General features: G+C 40.7%; 3 protein-coding genes across 5 annotated transcripts; 1 reads left to right on the plus strand and 2 right to left on the minus strand.

Moving 5' to 3' along the window:
* Positions 1 to 673: 673 nt before the first annotated feature.
* rfc5 (replication factor C (activator 1) 5) lies at positions 674 to 5118 on the plus strand. Its single transcript, XM_027010656.2, has 11 exons — positions 674 to 787; positions 1653 to 1717; positions 1988 to 2124; positions 2373 to 2452; positions 2576 to 2649; positions 2935 to 3094; positions 3381 to 3462; positions 3589 to 3718; positions 3833 to 3910; positions 4542 to 4596; positions 4802 to 5118. Exons 1-11 carry the CDS (start codon positions 741 to 743, stop codon positions 4896 to 4898), a joined length of 1005 nt encoding a protein of 334 aa, XP_026866457.2. The 5' UTR covers positions 674 to 740; the 3' UTR covers positions 4899 to 5118.
* Positions 5119 to 5188: 70 nt separating this feature from the next.
* wsb2 (WD repeat and SOCS box containing 2) lies at positions 5189 to 8773 on the minus strand. 2 transcript variants are annotated; one of them, XM_027010654.2, is made up of 9 exons: positions 8663 to 8773; positions 8325 to 8493; positions 8057 to 8235; positions 7772 to 7903; positions 7582 to 7682; positions 6567 to 6757; positions 6069 to 6161; positions 5770 to 5883; positions 5189 to 5410 (listed from the first exon to the last, which is right to left on the minus strand). In XM_027010654.2, exons 1-9 carry the CDS (start codon positions 8694 to 8696, stop codon positions 5209 to 5211), a joined length of 1215 nt encoding a protein of 404 aa, XP_026866455.2. In that variant the 5' UTR covers positions 8697 to 8773; the 3' UTR covers positions 5189 to 5208. The 2 variants fall into 2 exon arrangements, with proteins under 2 accessions (XP_026866455.2, XP_026866456.1); XM_027010655.2 differs by having other exon boundaries at positions 8658 to 8718.
* Positions 8774 to 9216: 443 nt separating this feature from the next.
* Positions 9217 to 14344, minus strand: vsig10 (V-set and immunoglobulin domain containing 10). Of its 2 annotated transcripts, none has more exons than XM_027010646.2 (9): positions 14256 to 14344; positions 13795 to 14091; positions 12973 to 13278; positions 12210 to 12491; positions 10738 to 11022; positions 10054 to 10167; positions 9853 to 9865; positions 9491 to 9645; positions 9217 to 9414 (listed from the first exon to the last, which is right to left on the minus strand). In XM_027010646.2, the coding sequence occupies exons 1-9, from the start codon at positions 14302 to 14304 to the stop codon at positions 9350 to 9352; spliced, it is 1566 nt and encodes a 521-aa protein (XP_026866447.2). In that variant the 5' UTR covers positions 14305 to 14344; the 3' UTR covers positions 9217 to 9349. The 2 variants fall into 2 exon arrangements, with proteins under 2 accessions (XP_026866447.2, XP_026866448.2); XM_027010647.2 differs by having other exon boundaries at positions 13795 to 14085; positions 14256 to 14310.
* Positions 14345 to 15150: the final 806 nt, after the last annotated feature.

Below are 15150 nucleotides of genomic sequence, written 5' to 3' on the forward strand. Positions count from 1 at the left end.
CATTGGCTGTTTTAGCCTACATTAATGCACCAAGTGTTTGGAAAATTGTTCTGTTGTGTTGGAGAATGATTAAATCGAGTGACTTTTTAAAACATCACAAAGGGTTTCTCAGGTAATCTGCAGCTAGGCGGGCAGCTAGGCAACCCTTTTAATACATGGAGACCTACAACAAACCAAAAAAAGTGCAATTTGGAGCACAAAGAATCTTACATAACACACACACACACACACACACACACACACACAGTCAAACAACATCAAACATACACTCACACAAAAGGGAACTAAATTGCTTTTTCAAGCATATTGGAATCCTCATATTGAGCTTTAACTGGAACATCTTGTCAACACCAGGATTTCATAATTAAATAACGTTTTACACTTTAACCATTTTAATGTACAAACTGCACTGAATTGTTGCTTTTAAATGTATTTTGTTTTGCATTTTAATGGGCTCGGGATAATACATATATCGGCTTTCCATATACTAATTTTTAAGTTGAATATAGGCTACTTTACGTCCACACATAAAGATATGGACTACTTTATACCTACAGAATAATGGGCTTTAAGAGGGTGGGTGGAGTTAAAACTTAGTCGTTCGTGATTGGACAGCAAACTGGCGTCAAACAGCTTCCCGGGAAGTAAAACACTCCATGTTGTCAGAAAGCGCGCCAAGACAGAGCTGGCATGTAGGCGGTTATTTAGCACCATATCTACCCGTCTACAACCTTTTCAAAATGGCATCAACAAGCAAGATACCCCTTCAAACAAGAAATTTGCCATGGTAATGCTTAGATACAAAAAAATTGTTTCATTCAAGTATTTACGTAAAATCTTTATTTTGTTACATGAGTATCGCTTTATGAATAAAAGAGACTCGTGTTGCAAAGTGTATTGCCAACCTGGACAGTTAAGATAGCTAAGCTAGGCTAGCTGTGTTATTAATTATAGCGGCACGCATATGTCTTAGGTAACTATCCAGCTAGCTAATTATGTCCACAGGGTTTGGACTTTCTATGTGGCTTTTCGTGTTGCATGTGACTTATCGTGGTGGAGATATATAAATATATATATAAATAAATAAATAAAATGTGCGCGCTGGCTAGCTTGCTAGCTAAACTATACATAACTATACTATATAGTATACACGCACAGGTAGCTTCTGGCTAAGTAGCCGGGTGTCCGCAGAACAACTCTGCTAGCTTGTTATGTAAGTTCAAGTTCATTATAAGCATGTGGGCTATTTAGTTTGGCTAGTACAGCAAGAGTTGTGAAGATGCAGGTACCTTAGTCATATGCCTAGAAGACTGATGGCTGTCCACATCTCTACAGCTTGGGTGGAAGCATTTTACGCGAACTAGGTTACTCTTTGCAAACGCATCTCCCTCACAGACTCTGCCGAAACGATGTCAAAAGTTAGATACCCTTTGATTAAATGTATATTTAGCAGTACAGCTGTGTGTGTGTGTGTGTGTGTGTGTGTGTGTGTACAAGCTCAAGTCAGGAAAGGTCCCCCCACAGTTTCATTATAATTGATGTTTGTTGTATCCAGACCAAGAGGCTAATGCATTTTGTTTAGTGCAAGCAACAACAGCTCCTGTTGCTTTTAGAAACAGTATTTAATGGTGATTTTCTCCAAATTCTTGTAGGGTTGAAAAATACAGGCCACAGACCCTGGATGACTTGATCTCTCATCAGGACATTCTGAGTACAAGTATGTTGTAAATGTATACAAACACACAGTGAGTTATTAGTGTCTTACTGATTGCTTGCACATTGCACCTGCATGGACAGCAACCTGGGAGTTTTGTTCTTAGGATTACACAGATATGGTTCATTGGCTTGTCTGAGTTTGTGAAACCCAGCTACATTGTGAAGATGACAAAGCTGAGACCAGCGATCATACATAGGACACTGTGCACATTTTCGTAAGCATGGCTCAGGGGCCAAGTTTCATAAAGCTGACCAGATCCTACTCCCCCAGTTCAGAAGTTCATCAGCGAAGACAGGCTGCCTCATTTGCTCTTTTACGGGCCTCCGGGAACAGGAAAAACTTCTACCATCTTGGCCTGTGCCAAGCAGCTCTACAAAAACAGAGAGTTCAACTCGATGGTTTTGGAGGTACAGTGCTTTGGTCTAGGCTCTAGGCTAGAAAAAAATTGATCTGGTGTAAAGGTGGACATGTTTAAAAAGAACATTTCAGTCATTTATGGATGCAGAGTCCCCTGTGTAATAAACCTGTTCTGTGTGACTCACTGTTGTACAGCCTGTTTTAGCAAAATGTCACATTACCTCAGCAGCTGTTGCCCTGCATTGTGAATTAAATTGAGAGCATATACATTTTTGCTCTTGCTTGTTTGCACGTGCAGCTGAATGCGTCGGACGACCGCGGCATCGACGTGGTCCGTGGCCCCATCCTCAGCTTCGCCAGCACCAGGACCATTTTCAAGTAGGGGGGGTGGGGGGCATGCTATGTTCTCAGGCAGTCTGCAGTGGTGCAGGCTTTCAAATCCTGTCATTCCCTGTTTGTTTTTAAGGTTGTTCTCCAGGTTTTTTATCCTTGTTTGTGCAGAAAGGGCTTCAAGTTGGTGATCCTGGATGAAGCGGATGCTATGACCCAGGATGCACAGAATGCGTTGAGGAGAGGTAGTGAACCATCTGTGCCTCTACCAGCTTACCTGCTGGGCTCCCAAATGGCTCAGTGATGAAAGGAAGTTGCTTGGGTTTTCACTTGCCAAAGAGCCCAGTTCACAGATATTGAGAGAAATAGATTTTGAAAATGGAATTTTAAATTTAATTTTATCAAAATGACTGCATGCTCTTTGTGAGGGAACAGCAGTGAAACCTAAGCACTTACCATTTGGATACCTATTAAGGATATCTAACCAAATAGTTTTTCTCTCTCTCTCTCTCTCTCTCTCTCTCTCTTAGTCATTGAGAAGTTCACAGAGAACACTAGGTTCTGTTTGATCTGTAACTACCTGTCTAAGATCATTCCTGCGCTCCAGTCCCGATGTACACGCTTCCGGTTCGGCCCGCTGTCCCAGAGCCAGATGATTCCCAGACTAGAGCACGTTATCCAGCAGGAGAAGTGAGTGGCTCTGTCCACGGAGCTCCGATAGGGATGGAAGCCGAGCTTAAATGATGTGGCATTTAAACACCGTTTTGTAACATGTGCCATAAACAAAGCACCAAGCGTCTGGAAATGTGTATTTAATTCATTATTCGGAGATGAGCAACATTTGGAGTGTTCTAAGTGGTGGGCAATTTGTGACATGGGCAGCTGGACACTGGAAAGAAAACGGCATGGCTTCTGAACACCAGACTCATGAAAACTTAATTGTGTGTGTGTTCCCATCTAAAATGTTTCTTTTAAGCATTGACATCACTCCAGATGGCATGAAGGCTATTGTGACCCTGTCAGTGGGTGACATGAGAAGGTCATTAAACATTTTACAGGTGCGTGTGTGTCTGACAAGTTTTCAAAAACACATATTGTATGATGGCTTGCTAATGCATGTGCACTGTTCAGAGTGGAGCAGTGTTTGTGGCAGAAGAATGAGAAGTATTCTTATCTCTTTGTAGAGCACTCATATGGCCTATGGGAAAGTGACAGAAGAGACTGTTTACACGTGCACAGGCCACCCCCTACGGTCTGACATTGCCAACATACTGGACTGGGCCTTAAATAAAGACTTTTCTACGGCGTACAAGCGTATCCTTATTTCGGTTGTGATCTAGGACGGGCCTTGTAGGACAGACGGATGTGCAGACAAATTCACAAACCTTGACTGAGGACAGTTGATTCTTCCTTTATGGTTTCCAAAAGAAATTCTGCAGTTGAAGACGCTGAAAGGTCTAGCACTGCATGACATTTTGACGGAGGTGCATCTGCTTATACACAGAGGTAAGAATCCCAGTTGCAGTCCTGTAAAAGCATTAAAGGTTGCACAGAGATCTTTTACCCTGTATGAAACTTTTTTTTTTTTTTTTTGTAATTCTGTTTTATTGGACATGATTGTTTTAATTTCATGGATTGTGAGGAACTCCGTCATTGTGCTGCAATTAATAATCTACATACAAACCCCTCGTTTTATTTATTACACACTGAGGACCATGCAAACACACGAGCTGTTCACCTGTACAGAGGCTTTAGTGTATTTTCTTCTGTCCTGGTTTCTCTGGAGCTTCCCAAACAGTTGCCACAGAAACGCATTGTTTCTCCCCTGCCGTAGGCCATTGTCAGAGGAATAACGTACAGTGCTTCACTGTTACTACACTGAAGCTTTTGGCACATCAATTAATTTTTTTTTTTTTTTTCTTTTTTTTTTTTCCCCCTTTCATCCAAGTAGTTTGAGACAAATTTCTACCCCACACTTTGTTGACCACTCATTCTTTATTATATTAGAGTGCAGTTTGTATTATTTTTAAGGTATACTCAGAATTCCAAATCAAGTTCTCTGGCTTTTTGAGAGGCCAAATCTGCTGCCACCTTAACATGGCAAATAACTAGTTAATGTCCTTTCAACTCTTTCCAGTGGACTTCTCCCTTTCCGTTCGGATGGACTTGCTCATTAAGCTTGCAGATATTGAGTGAGTATACGTCTCACCAGGCATGTCCACGCTCCAGTGAATTGAGACTAAACGCACAAACAGGTGTCACCACAACCTGTGAAACACTTTTACTGGATAATTATTGTCCCCAAGAAGCCAGACATTTTGTGCCTATACCCAAAACAAATGATGTTTAGTGTGGTAAAGTTTGGCAGCATCTGACACCTGCTTCTCCATCTTGCAGGTATCGCCTTGCCTCCGGAACCAGCGAGAAGATCCAGCTGAGCTCAATGTTGGCTGCCTTCCAGGCAGTTAGGGATATAGTGGTCAGTGATGGCTAGTCCCGTTCTCCGTCCAGTGTATGGGACTGAAGACCACGAGCTACTAACTCACTCAGTCCCAGGACTCGAGGATGGATTACAGCAGTGTGGTATTCCAAAAGGAAGAATTTAGTCCCTATTTATGATCACGTTATTGTTTCCTTCAATAAAAGGAAAGTTATACAGCAGGTGTATAAATTGTAAAATAACCTTTAAATAAATATTTCTTGTCATTCATAAATCCCTTTTTTTTCTCTCCTCCAGAATGAACAATTTGTTTTATGAAAATAGCATAGCCGTGATTGTGATCTCCAACTGAAGCTGCTAGCCATCAGCGGTGGTGTTCAGTACATCGTAAGATTTTTCTCTTAGGAATGGTCCTGTAGGTGAGAAAGTCCAGGAGTTTCTTTGGGAGGGGCAGAGCCCTCACCTGAAAGGTGGACACCGAGTGTCTAAGTGCAGTCCGACACAGGTGGCGCAGGCTTGGAACTAGGCGTGGAACTCTCCAGAACTTAACGTGACCATCTCGACATCTATAACCAAATACACATTTGCATTTGGGTTTAAATAATCAGCATTAGGCACATTGAGCAAGAAAAGTGAGTGTACAAATTTAACATTTAGAAAAGTTCTCCCTGTTTATATACACACAAAAACAACTACTTCACTGGCTATATATGACTGGTTTAAATCAAAAGGTTTTAATACATATGCCTGCTATTCTTACGCTGGGTGATGAAGCCATTTTGTACAGCTATTTTCAAACCAAATGCTCCATTACCGAACATTCCTAAACAGCTGTATATACACAATAAGGTTAAATGATTATCAAGGATGTGTACTAAGTAAAGTTACTGTTCACAGAAGGTACACCAGTGTGGTTTGTAATTACCCTGTAGCAATGATGCTACCCAAAGGGTGAAAGGCACAGCATATCCCGCTGACCCGGTTATGATCCGACTCCAAAACCAGTTTATCTTGTTCCATGTCCCAAATCTGTAACGCCCTGTTACACAATGGCAGGAAGTAAAGAACACTGATGGTGCTAGACCAGTGGAATTAGGTCATATTTATGCATGTCAAAGGTGTGTCTGAGCCTGCCACAGTGTTGAGTATCCTAGTTATTTGACTGCTATATATTTAGTCATACAGTGCATTTTACAATATAATAAGTATTAAAAAATGCCTCACCTATAGTCTTTGAATGCCAGTTGAGGGGCTACAGGTGAGAAACTCAAAGCTGTGAGCAGATTGTCATTTTTGTATATACATGTGTCACAGTCCCTGGAGGAAGTGCAACAAAACCACCAAGTATGTCAGGTATATGAAGTTATATAAACAAATCATCTGCAACCAAGGGAAGTGTTTAAAATTAACTAGCCTAACATTTTGGTTGGCCCACCCCTTTTAAACACCTTTTGAAGTAATTTATTAACAAGACTTGGGTTGGAACACAGCTCTGTGTTGATCTACATCTGTCAAAGAGTCACTGAAAACTTCTTTTAGAAGTTGCTATGGGTAAAAAATAAAGTACATGGAAGCAGTTTTTGCGTATGACAGTTTTTGCTCATGCCATATCATGAAATCAGTATGACAGACGGGTGAAATGAACACAAACATGCTTGATTTACTGCATTAACAACTAACAAGCCGAAATGGTAAAGGGTGCATGTTGAATAGATCACTTACTCTATTTTAGTCAGGTGATCAGCAGTGTAGGGATCCCATAAGTCCAGCCACCATCCTGTCTTAGTGTGAAATGAACCGATAGCAAGCAGTGCTCCATCCATAGAGAAATCACACGATATCATGGTACGCTCATGGTCATATTTCAGGATCCTGATGAGGGTGTGGGATCTCAGGCTCCATAGATAAGCTTTCTGAAAACAAAGCATATGAAGCCTCTGCAACTATATACCTGATATTTTCCACATCTTGTGCAATGCATCAGAATAAACAAACGGTTTTTTTTAAGCATGTATGTGCATCTTACTGATTGCAAGCACAATGAGATACATGTATAATTTCAATGTAATGTAATTATGTGCTATGGTTTCACCAGGGACTACAGCGGATACTGGCACAAGCTTGATGTGCTTGTGGAAATGCAATGGCTTCAGGTTATTCATTCTGAATTACATCTAAAGTTTAATACTTATGAACATATACATACATATACACACACACATATATATATATATATATATATATATATATATATATATATATATAATGTTTAAATTATTTTTTTAGTTATTTTTTGCCATTTAGCCATTACCCATATCCACCTAGTTCACCCTCTCCCCTGGCACAACCCACCAAAACGCATGGCCACTGTCACTTTTCCTCTGAGATACAGGATACCAAAAACTGCAGTAAAAGTTATTGGGCCTTCAATACACACAACAACCCACATCATCTCCTGCAAGACATTAGCTCTTTGTTTTTTGGAGGTTGCATCAATACTGGATCCTTCCAGATCTTCGACGTGTCAGGCAAGGGAACAAGAAGTTGTTGTTCTGTACATGTGTCAAAAGTTCAGGATTCAGGCTTAATCAGCAGTTTAGCTCCAGAACACAGCCAGCTATAACCCATAACCGACTTCATCTGACCAATCACAGCCGCCTCTGCTCAGTTTCAGCCAATGAGATGGCACTGTATAAGCGTTAACCGCATCGAACAGTAAGTGATCAGAGATACTCACCGAGTCGAGATTGCAAACCGAGGCGATCATGCTGCTGTCTGGAGAGACAGAACATTTGAACACCCAGTAGTTTGGGCCAGTCAGGACACGACACGGTGCACCTGTACATGTTGAAGGAAGCGTTTAGTTAACGGACTTCAACATTAATGATAGTTAAAGAAATATTTAAAGGTTGCTTTTTTTTAAGGACCTTTCTTTGACAAGTCCCAGATTCTCAATGTTTTGTCTCTGGAGGCCGATACGAGAGTGAGAGTTCCGTTTGGTGCGAAAACCAAATCTCTGACAACAGACTTGTGTCCAGTCAAACTTAACAGTAGCTGCCCTGAAAATTAAAACAGCGTTAGAAATGTGTGTGAAGTGGAGTGATCTTTTGAGACCTTAAACGCTGCTTAAAAATCAAGATTATGCAACCATGTCACAAATAAGTGCAACCTAAATGAGGGCAAAGTTCTTTTAGATTATTGGCAGGACTAACCGGTAGAGACGGCCCACACCTTGATCACACCGGTGTGGAGGCCGGTTACTAGGTGCAGTCCTTTCCCAATCTCCCCGACAGCCGTTGCGCGATTTGACAGGCGCGGTCCAAACGCCATCCCCCAAACAGTATGCTCGCAGTTCAGCGTTTTCTCTTCACTGTCATTAGAATCAGCACAGCTACAAGAACATCGGATGGCAGTCTAAGGGTCATGTTTCGAAGTAGATTGTGGTTTAAGCACAGCTGAAATGACACGAAGGTTGCTTACTCATTGGCCGGTAGACGCCAGCGGAGCACTTTCACAACACCATAACCCATCGACCAGGCAAAGTGCGACCCGTCTGGTGAAAAGCAGACGCTCCATGTCTCGCAACCGGCGGTACCATATAGACGTGGGTGATGAAAAGGTTCAAGCTCCAAGATTAAATCATCGGAATCTGTTCAGCATTTGAGTGTTGGAAAGGGCACATTTTAAAGACAACTACGCAGAAAGCAACATGGTATTTATATCGCCAAAGACCATCGCAACCACATCGTATTTATTATCTACTGCCTCCATGCCTGAACCCCAATACGTCTATGTCAAAATGATAAGTCGCACCTTACCGTCTTGTGTTGCATTTTCAGTCGTAGTACACATCGTATCCGAAAACTCAGTAAATGTACTTTAAAAACATCTACGATTCCGGCTCTAAGAAATACAGAGCGCCTTATTAAAGCGAGTTGGGGGTGTGGTGAAACATGCGCAGTTAAGGACGCACAACGTCGCCACCTGCTCCAACCCTTTAGGTAAACAATTTAGAAGAAAAATACATGAAAATGTGTGTTGTAGATATCAGATTTTATCATCTGTATCATCTAAAACTCGTTTTTAGCAATTTGTTAACATATGAATAAAAAAGGCGTCTTATTAAGAAACTATATTATGAAAAGCTATACGCAAGTGGGCAACAATTATCTCTGGGTTGTATGATATACTACTAGCGACGGATCTACACAAACACAAAATTTGGCCATTTAAGATTTAAAGCTTGAGTTTAAACGTTCTGGCCAAAACTTTTGTGACAAAAAGTAAACAAAAAGTCATGAAACCATTTATATATTTTACACATTTTACTTTATTTTAATACATCTAGATTTTACAATTACAAAATACAACATATAAAAGACACACATGCAAGCACAGTATTAGTTAAAACTTCAATGTATATTCCCTGAACTTTAAAAAAGCCATCACATTGGATCCCTAAAAAAAGGTTCTGTACAATCACTAATGTCCACTGAGCCACCCCCTTACTCTGGTGGTATCTGGTATTCGTCTGCTTGGTCTGTGTCATTCACATTATCTTCATGATCACCTGAAATGGACACATGCATTACATTTGGCCTTATCATAAGTTGCCCCCATCTGGGAGGAGCAAACTGTTCACTTACTGGACTGGATCTGGTGAATTTCTACGAGTGTAGTTGCGGGTATAGGAACCTGGCCGTTACTTAGAGGAGGGAGTCTGGGAATGGTTTCGTCAAAAACCTCTTCTTCGTCTGACTCGACAAGACTCATGACGTCTGTCCTGTCCTCTTCTAAACGACTGAAGAGAATGCTACATTTTAGCAGCCTTTTACTAGATAATGCAGTGTTTATCGCTTACTCAAATAAATCACTGAAAGCGCTTAAAGGTTTTCAGCAGTTCGATTGAAAAAACGCACCTCGTTTCACTGATAATTAAAATATTGGATGATATAAAAATGTTATTCCATGTGCATGTCCCCTTTCTCATACTTATGATTATACTTACCCAAATCGAAAACCTGTGAAAGGGTGGCGAGAGGGAGAGAAAAGTCAGTCTTCCTCAAACCAAAAACACAGGTTACAAAGCAGACTGTGCAAACTTAGCAAAAGGCTGAGGAATCCCTCCTCACTCAGAACCTTCAAAAATCTGAGCCTTACTTTCACAGATAATGGTTTAGGCGACAGCAATGTGACACTAAAGGCTCACCCAGACATATTCTGTCTCGGTGGGAGTATGCCAGCAAGCCCAAAGTTATCCCAGCCACCACAATCAAAACGGAGATGAAGACGCCGACCACTGCCCCAGAATTATCTGCAGAGGCTGGAAATGCGAGAAACATTTTTTCCTTACATGTACCTCACGGCACAAGTCAGTCGGTTGGTATTGACAATGACGTACAGTCCTGTGCAAGAAGCATCTCGGCTGGTGGCATTCCAGCAAACAGAGCACATATAACGTAATAAATAAAAGAATCTGACCAACAGTCAAAGTATTAACATTTTACACATCTGATACTAATTAGTCAATAAACCTAAACGTAGTTTAATATGACCTTCACATGTAAAATGTAAACCAGAAATGTTTTAATCAACTTAAAATATTTAAACCAAACTCAAACAAACTAACTAAATTATTTTTTACAAATTGCATGCTTCTATTAGTGGTAATATGTACATCTGGACAAAGATCAAGAAAAATATATATTGGGAAATACATTTTCTACATTAAATTTAAAAGTGAACATGGCATACATGTTTAACAAGTAATGTTACAGTGCTCAGTTCACTTTAATACCTTTTGTGCAACCCCTTCAGGGATTTTATGGGGGGGGGGGGGGGGGATTCATACAAATGTGAAATACATCTAGAATGAGCCAAGGGGTCTACTCACATCTGACAGTGAGGAAGACCTCCAGCTCCTTCGCAGTCAGAGCGTTTTCACTCCAGCAGAAATATAATCCTTCATCCTCCTTCGTCACATTGACTATGGTGAGGGTGTACAAAGGACCTCTTCCAGCCAGGATATACTTAGAGCTGGGGACTATGGACTCGTGAATCTCCCCTCGCTGCCATACAGTCACAGCAGGAGGGAGAGAGCTGGCCTCGGAGCATTTTAATGTGATATTACTGCCCTCCAGAGCAGCCACCAGAGGATCTCCCTCTGGGTAAGGGGCCGCTGCAATTAGACAAATAAACATAAGGCAATTGATTACATACTGGTGAGGAAAAGGGGGATACACTGGACTACCTACTGGTGGGAGAAAGGGGGAGATGATAGATTACATACCAATAGGCAAACGGGGAGACAATGGATTACATATGGATAGGGGAAAGAGGAAGAGCATGGATTATATACTGGTTAAAAAAAAAAAAAAAGGGAGCAATGATGGATTACATAGTGGTAAGAAAAAGGGGGAGATGATAGATTACATACCAATAGGCAAACGGGGAGACAATGGATTACATATGGATAGGGGAAAGAGGAAGAGCATGGATTATATACTGGTTAAAAAAAAAAAAAAGGGAGCAATGATGGATTACATAGTGGTAAGAAAAAGGGGGAGATGATAGATTACATGCTGGTGGGGAAAAGGGGAGACATTGGATTGCATTACATACTGGAAGGGAAAAGCATGACAAAGCGGATTTAATATTGGTCAGGAAAATGGTGAAAGGTTGTTAGGAAATATGTAGGTCTCTAAATGATGTTTCCCCATCACTGTTATGTACCACACTGAGAATATATGAACACAAATGTGTAATGCAGATAGCAGTGGTATACACTGGAAAGGGCTGGCATTGTGAATGCAGACTGTCACTGAACAAAATCTTTATAGACTATTTGTTAGAAAACAAATTACTAAATAAAAAATACAGGATGAGATTAGAATGGGAAGACAAAACACTGGCTCTTTCACTGAAGCAGATTGCTCCGGGGGAATCCAGAGTGAAAGCTACAATCCTATATCACTATAATATGTTAAATCCTGTGAGTGCAGATGCGGACAAGACATGCTAATGAAGGAGTTCTGAGGCTCATATGGTGCGTGCGGTTCTACAGCTGCTCTACAGTGTGGTGTAATGTTAGGAAGACATCCCCTGTGCGCTGCAGCATCAGTGTATATTACAAACAATGAAAATTTCATAGAAACAGTTTCACAATTTTGTATTAGTATTTAACAGCACATTATTATGCGTACAATACACTGTGTCCAAGAATAGCTTTAACTGATAGTATTTTTACATATATATGTAAACATTAACATACCATTAAGCAACCAGTTATTGTACTACAGTGAACTCTAATGGTAAGAAAGATGTTCATGTATGAACACTTCATCAGAAAGCCAGTGCAGGTCTTACTGAGTGTGAAGGAGCAGGATTTCTCTTCACTGGACCTTTGTACAATGTGTTGTGCCACACATTTTATCTTCTGTCCCTCATACAGCATGGTCCTGTTTAGGGTCACCTCTAAATTCTCCGTGTCCTCTAAGGAGGTGATTGTGCGCATTCCATCTGTTCTATGGCCCAGGAACACCTGGAGCTTGGGGGCAGGATAGCCCCCATACCAGCTGCAGTTGAAGTGGACCAGGTTAGGCTGACTGATCAGGGCCCAACTGCAGTCTGGGTGTGTCTCTGGAGAATCTGGAGAATGAGATTACATTTATGGTTAAGATATGATGAGGACATGTATACACGTACACAACAATAACAGGGCTAGGATTTGGACAAAAATAACAATATGATATGGGCTTGTGAAGGCACCTTAGGGAAACAGGCAGGATGGGAGGTCTACCTTAATGATTGGTTATAGCTGGACAACCTTTAAATTTTAGTTGCTCAATGCAGCAATAACAACTGTAATGAGCACATAATTACAGCTCATTACAGCTCCTTACAGTAATTGAGACAGTGCAATTCAGAGCTTCTGTTATTTTAGCTTTCAGGGTTTAAAATTATTAAAATAGTTATTAAAACAAATTGTTTTCAGCAGCTTCAGTTTTTTTTTTAACTTTCAAAAATATTTTAGAAACATTTCCAGAAAAAGTTTCCTCCTACCAAAAAAAAACAAAAAAAAAAACAAAACAGATTTGAGCAGTTATGTGCAATACTTTGTAAACCATACAGTAGACTAGTAGTTCCTGTCTCTTCATTGCTGTACTGTTGGAGAGGCTGTTCTGGGCTCTGCAGGTGTAGTTCCCTTGTTGACTTGGCTGAAGGTTGGAGATCATGAAGTGCAGTGATGACCCATTTCCAAATGCTATCCTGTCATCTTTATTAATTAAATCTTCAAACGTCCATGTAAGGCTCTGCGAGGGGTAAGACTTGCTTGAACAGTTAAAAGAAACATTGGTGCCTTTGTGTATGAACAGTGTTCCATTGGGTAAGGATTTTGCTGGTTTGATGTCCATTTCCACAGCGTCCAGCCCACCTAAAACACACATATACCACTCAGAAAACGGTGTTTACTAACAGATTTTCTGCTTTCATGTGATACGTTTTAGCATAGATTCTTGAAAGTTACAAGTAAGTTATATATTTATTTACAAGCAATAAAACATTAAGAGAGAAGTCTGAATATACAGTAAAAATGGGTCTAGTGACTACTTTTTTTCAGGAGAAAATGAGATGAAGACATTTAATCATATATTTATGTACGGGTTATTGATGATTCTCCCTAATTTATCGCCTCTAATTCTGAAAGCCATCTTGGAGTATGAAAAAGAATGGAAAGAGGCCAACACTGTTAATACCCTGAGAACATAACAGGTTTCGTTCAAGTTTCAGTGGCATGGTTGTATGTTACTAGGTAAGTACACTGAGAACTGAACCCGCATAACCTGTTTCTTGTGTAATCCCACGGCTTCCCTAAACTACAGCAAATCCTTTTACATATATCAGAAATATTAAACTCACAAGCAATGTGATTAGTGTCTCCATAACATACCAGCAATCTGTAGCAGAATACTCCCATAAGCAGGACCACTGTCTGGCTGGGTTTCACACCGATATACGCCCTGGTCAATAGTCATCAGGCCATTGATTTTTAAGCTTCCATCGTTCAGCACGGAAAAATGCCCCGTGCTGACCGGCTGAGAGTGATTGTGCGTGACCACTATCATTTCGTACTTTCTCCAGATGGTCACTAACGGCGGTGTGAGCACTGGACCTTCGAGGCATGGTAACAAGACGCTCCTTCCCACCTGCCCGGTCCTAACTCGCTGCGTTTGCTCGTCCGCTGGGCCTGAGAATGAGAGAGAGAGAATGAGAGGAGAAGTGAGCGCTTGAGAGGAGCCAGACCTCGTCGGGAGGGTGAAGAACATCCCAGGTGTAGCTACAGTGTATCTACAGCATTTTCGTATTCTATTAAAAAAGCAAGCAACCAAACCAGAACATGCGTAAACTTACCTGACTGACATAGATAGAAGTAGAGAAAAACTATTCCAAATATTTTCATTGTTGAACGATTTTGTTTTAGCTATAGGCCAAGGGGACAGAACCACCCCCAATTATGAAACTGCTACGAAACAGCTTGCGTTAAAATATATATATATAAATAAATAAAAGCAGCTTATACGCGATTAAATTGTCATATCTAAAATGCAATAACCGATCGACCAAAATCTAGACGTTGAATTCTCCCTGGTTACGTAAGGCATTGCACAAACGGAAAGTTTCCAAGTCGCGATTTTGTCTAGTCATAATATCGACCACATTTTTTTTGTATCTACCCGTTTAGTGTTTCCTATATACCTGTTTTCCCCAAGCTGTCCGCACTCTCTCCCGGAAACATAGGCGCACCACACCCTCACCTGTCGCGCTTAAAGGTCCCTCAGCCCGGGGCGCTTGGCACGGCGCTCCACACAAACGGCGACAGACAACACTTTCCCATACTTGCTCCTTAGCATGGCGGGACTGGCATTGGCCGTTATGGTTTGGGATTCGCTTATTTGATGATTTTCGACAAAAAAAAAAAAAGAAAGAAAATGTGGCATTTTAATGTTAAATTAGCCTACTTTCATTTTGGATTTTGCTAGTTTAGTTTTTTTTCCCCAAATGGTTCCCCCTAAACCTCACCTCCCTGGTGCATACACTGATCAAAGTTACATTACAAAACCATCAGAATCAGTTGGCCGTTTTGTCATTATTATTATTATTATTATTATTATTATTATTATTATTATTATTATTATTATTATTATTATTATTATTATTGGGCTATTAAAACTATTAAGAACAGTTGTGCTAAATAAAGTCATCATAGGTGAGCGGTCTGTGTGACGAACATTTTTGTAAAGTCTGA

Source organism: Electrophorus electricus, chromosome 9 (genome assembly GCF_013358815.1).
Source record: "Electrophorus electricus isolate fEleEle1 chromosome 9, fEleEle1.pri, whole genome shotgun sequence".
Taxonomy (NCBI): Eukaryota; Metazoa; Chordata; class Actinopteri; order Gymnotiformes; family Gymnotidae; genus Electrophorus; species Electrophorus electricus.

Excerpts from the sequence above, each read along its gene's own strand:
- vsig10 (XM_027010646.2), bottom strand. The coding sequence starts at position 14,304 with ATGAAAATATTTGGAATAGTTTTTCTCTACTTCTATCTATGTCAGTCA. Across the intron at positions 14,092-14,255 it reads CTTCTATCTATGTCAGTCAG|GCCCAGCGGACGAGCAAACG; the intron begins GTAAGTTTACGC and ends TCTCATTCTCAG. Across the intron at positions 9,415-9,490 it reads AATTCACCAGATCCAGTCCA|GTGATCATGAAGATAATGTG; the intron begins GTAAGTGAACAG and ends TGTCCATTTCAG.
- wsb2 (XM_027010654.2), bottom strand. The coding sequence starts at position 8,696 with ATGTGTACTACGACTGAAAATGCAACACAAGACG. Across the intron at positions 5,884-6,068 it reads CTGGCATTCAAAGACTATAG|GGCGTTACAGATTTGGGACA; the intron begins GTGAGGCATTTT and ends ATTGTGTAACAG. Across the intron at positions 5,411-5,769 it reads GGTAGCATCATTGCTACAGG|ATGTCGAGATGGTCACGTTA; the intron begins GTAATTACAAAC and ends ATTTGGTTATAG.
- rfc5 (XM_027010656.2), top strand. The coding sequence starts at position 741 with ATGGCATCAACAAGCAAGATACCCCTTCAAACAAGAAATTTGCCATG. Across the intron at positions 788-1,652 it reads CAAACAAGAAATTTGCCATG|GGTTGAAAAATACAGGCCAC; the intron begins GTAATGCTTAGA and ends AAATTCTTGTAG. Across the intron at positions 3,463-3,588 it reads GGTCATTAAACATTTTACAG|AGCACTCATATGGCCTATGG; the intron begins GTGCGTGTGTGT and ends ATCTCTTTGTAG.